At 42.9% G+C, this 2,851-nt stretch overlaps 1 protein-coding gene across 1 annotated transcript; it reads right to left on the reverse strand.

Moving 5' to 3' along the window:
* Positions 1-372: 372 nt before the first annotated feature.
* LOC136175927 (olfactory receptor 6B9-like) lies at positions 373-1,317 on the reverse strand. Its single transcript, XM_065946113.1, has one exon. It carries the CDS (start codon positions 1,315-1,317, stop codon positions 373-375), a length of 945 nt encoding a protein of 314 aa, XP_065802185.1.
* Between the last annotated feature and the right edge of the window lie 1,534 nt (positions 1,318-2,851).

The following is a 2,851-nucleotide window of genomic DNA, read 5'->3' on the forward strand; positions in this document are numbered from 1 at the left end:
AGCCTTGACGTATTCTTTTTCCTATTTGGAACCAGTCTGTTGTTCCATGTCCAGTTCTAACTGTTGCTTCCTGACCTACATACAGATTTCTCAAGAGGCAGGTCAGGTGGTCTGGTATTCCCATCTCCTTCAGAATTTTCCACAGTTTATTGTGATCCACACAGTCGAAGGCTTTGGCGTAGTCAATAAAGCAGAAATAGATGTTTTTCTGGAACTCTCTTGCTTTTTTGATGATCCAGCAGATATTGGCAATTTGATCTCTGGTTCCTCTGCCTTTTCTAAAACCAGTTTGGGAGCAAGCTAAAAACACAGAACTATAAGTGTCATGGGAATGACCTCCTGTCTGGAACAGTCTCCTCAAGGCAGCAGGTCTCAGCTGAGCAGGAAACACTGGCCAACACCCACTGTCTTTTTGATAGCATTCTTGACTTCCTGGTTCCTCAGACAGTAGATGAATGGATTTAGCATGGGCGTGAGGACTGCATACACAGCTGAGATGAGTTTGTTGGAGTTAAATGAAGCAATAGCTCTGGGTCGAACATACATGAAAATCATGGCTGTGTAATAAATTATGACTACTGTGAGGTGGGATGCACAGGTGGAGAAGGCCTTCTTCCTTCCCTGGTTGGAGGGTATATGCAGAATGGTGGAGACAATGTAGACATAGGAGAGGATGGTAGTGGTGAGAGGGAAGACAAGAATGACAATAGCCAAAGCAAAGTCCACTAGCTGCGCTGTGGACATGTCTTTGCAGGCCAGTTTGAGGATTGTTGAGATGTCACAGAAAAAGTGGTTCATGACATTGGAGCCACAGAAAGTGACATGTGAAATAAAATAGACCTTGATCACAGTGATCATGAAACCAGTCATATAAGAGAAAGCCACCAGCTGCACACAATAACCTGTGGTCATGATGACCGGGTATCTGAGAGGGTGGCAGATGGCCACATAGCGGTCATAGGCCATGGCTGCCAGAAGTACACACTCCGTGCAGGCAAGCGAGATAAAGAAGTACAGCTGGGTCATGCAGCCTGTGAAAGAGATGCGCCGTCTCTGCAGGAGGAATCCATCCAGCATCTTGGGGACTGTGACAGAGACATACCAGACCTCCAGGAAGGACAGGCTACTCAGGAAATAGTACATGGGCTTATGGAGGGAGCCAGTGACCCAGACAGTGAGCATGATGACAAGATTCTCCATTACCACCAACAAGTAGACCACAAGGAAGAGGGAGAAGAGCAGGACCTGCAGCCAGGGGGCGGTGGGGAAGCCCACCAGGATGAACTCCCTCACCAGAGTGATGTTTCTCCCCAGCATGACTAAGAGCTCTGAGAGGCAGGAAGTCTTCTATAACAACATCGCAAATAAATGACTATGGCATTGAAGAGGAGACCAGTATGTTAGCAAATCAGTCTTTCCTGAGAATGAGACTCATAAAATAACCTCTTGTCAGTATGAAGTAATCTTCCAATGGGAAGCATACATTTTCATCAAAACAATGTGGTGTGTTTGTTATGAAAAACTCCTGGAATCAAAGTGCACTCCCATCCCTTACTCTCACTCATCTGATGAAATATTTGAATGTCATTCTCCATGTCATTCCTTACTCCTTTGTCCATGAACATGGGCCAGTGGTCTCTCACTTGCTAGTTTCAAATCTCAATTTAATTAGAAAGCCACAGCACAAGACATTTTTACTGCCTGAAAGAAAATGTTTAGGATAACATCAGAAAAAAGCTCTAGGGTTTAATATTGGGGTGATCTATTGCCTGCAGTCCTTTGATGCGCCACTGTTTCTTCAGAGTAGAGTCTGTGGAAATTAAATGCTAACTCTTGGAAAATCCATTAATGACTTTCCATTGCTCTTAGGTAAAAATTCTTCATATTTTGACCCCTATGTATTTCTCCAGCCTCTCTCTTGGCACCCTCTAAATTGTTTCCATGCTTGAGATATACTCAACTAGTTCGGCACCTCAAGCACACTGTAATCACTCTTGCATTTGACATGCACTCATCCCTCTTCCTTTATGCCTTTTCCCCATTTTTATCTGTTGATTCAAGATTCCATCTAGGAGATAACTGCACCAAAGGTGGGTGAAATACTTCAACAGCATTTTCTTCCAATGCACAACCTTCTCATGCATTGAGATTTCTCTCCTTTACACTGTATCTTTCAAAACTAAGGGAGATATTGGTCAAAGGGTTTAATATTCTGGTTATATGATGAATAAGCTCTGGGGTTCTAATGTACAGCCTTGTGACTACTGTTATTAATGCTACATTATATACTTGCAAGCTGCTAAAAGATTAGATCTTATATGTTCTCATCACACACAAAGAAATCAAAATTATGTTACATAATAGAGGTGTTAACTAACCTTATTGTGGTAAGTTTTTCATAACATATATGTGTATGAAGTCATCATATTAGACTGCTTAATCTTATACAATGTAGTATGTTGATTACATCTCAAAAGAACTGGGAAAAAAGACTGTCCATCAAGACTATGAACCCAATGCCTAGAATAGTGACTGGAAAACATAAATATTATCAAATATGTATTAACAAGTGAATTAATCCCTTTAAGCTGGTGGCAGGAGGCACACACCTATCAGGCTACACATCTTTGGACATACGTCCATCTTGCATACCCAGGGTGTGTGCTATGTTTAGTCACTCAGTTGTGTCCAACTCTTTGCGACCACATGGACTGTAGCCTGCCAGGCTCCTCTGTCCATGGGGATTCTCCAGGCAAGAATACTGGAGTGGGTTGCCATACCCACTTCCAAGGGATCTTCCCAACCCAGGGAACAAACCCAGGTTTCCCACCTTGCAGGCAGATTCTTTACC

Source organism: Muntiacus reevesi, chromosome 9 (genome assembly GCF_963930625.1).
Source record: "Muntiacus reevesi chromosome 9, mMunRee1.1, whole genome shotgun sequence".
Classification (NCBI taxonomy): domain Eukaryota; kingdom Metazoa; phylum Chordata; class Mammalia; order Artiodactyla; family Cervidae; genus Muntiacus; species Muntiacus reevesi.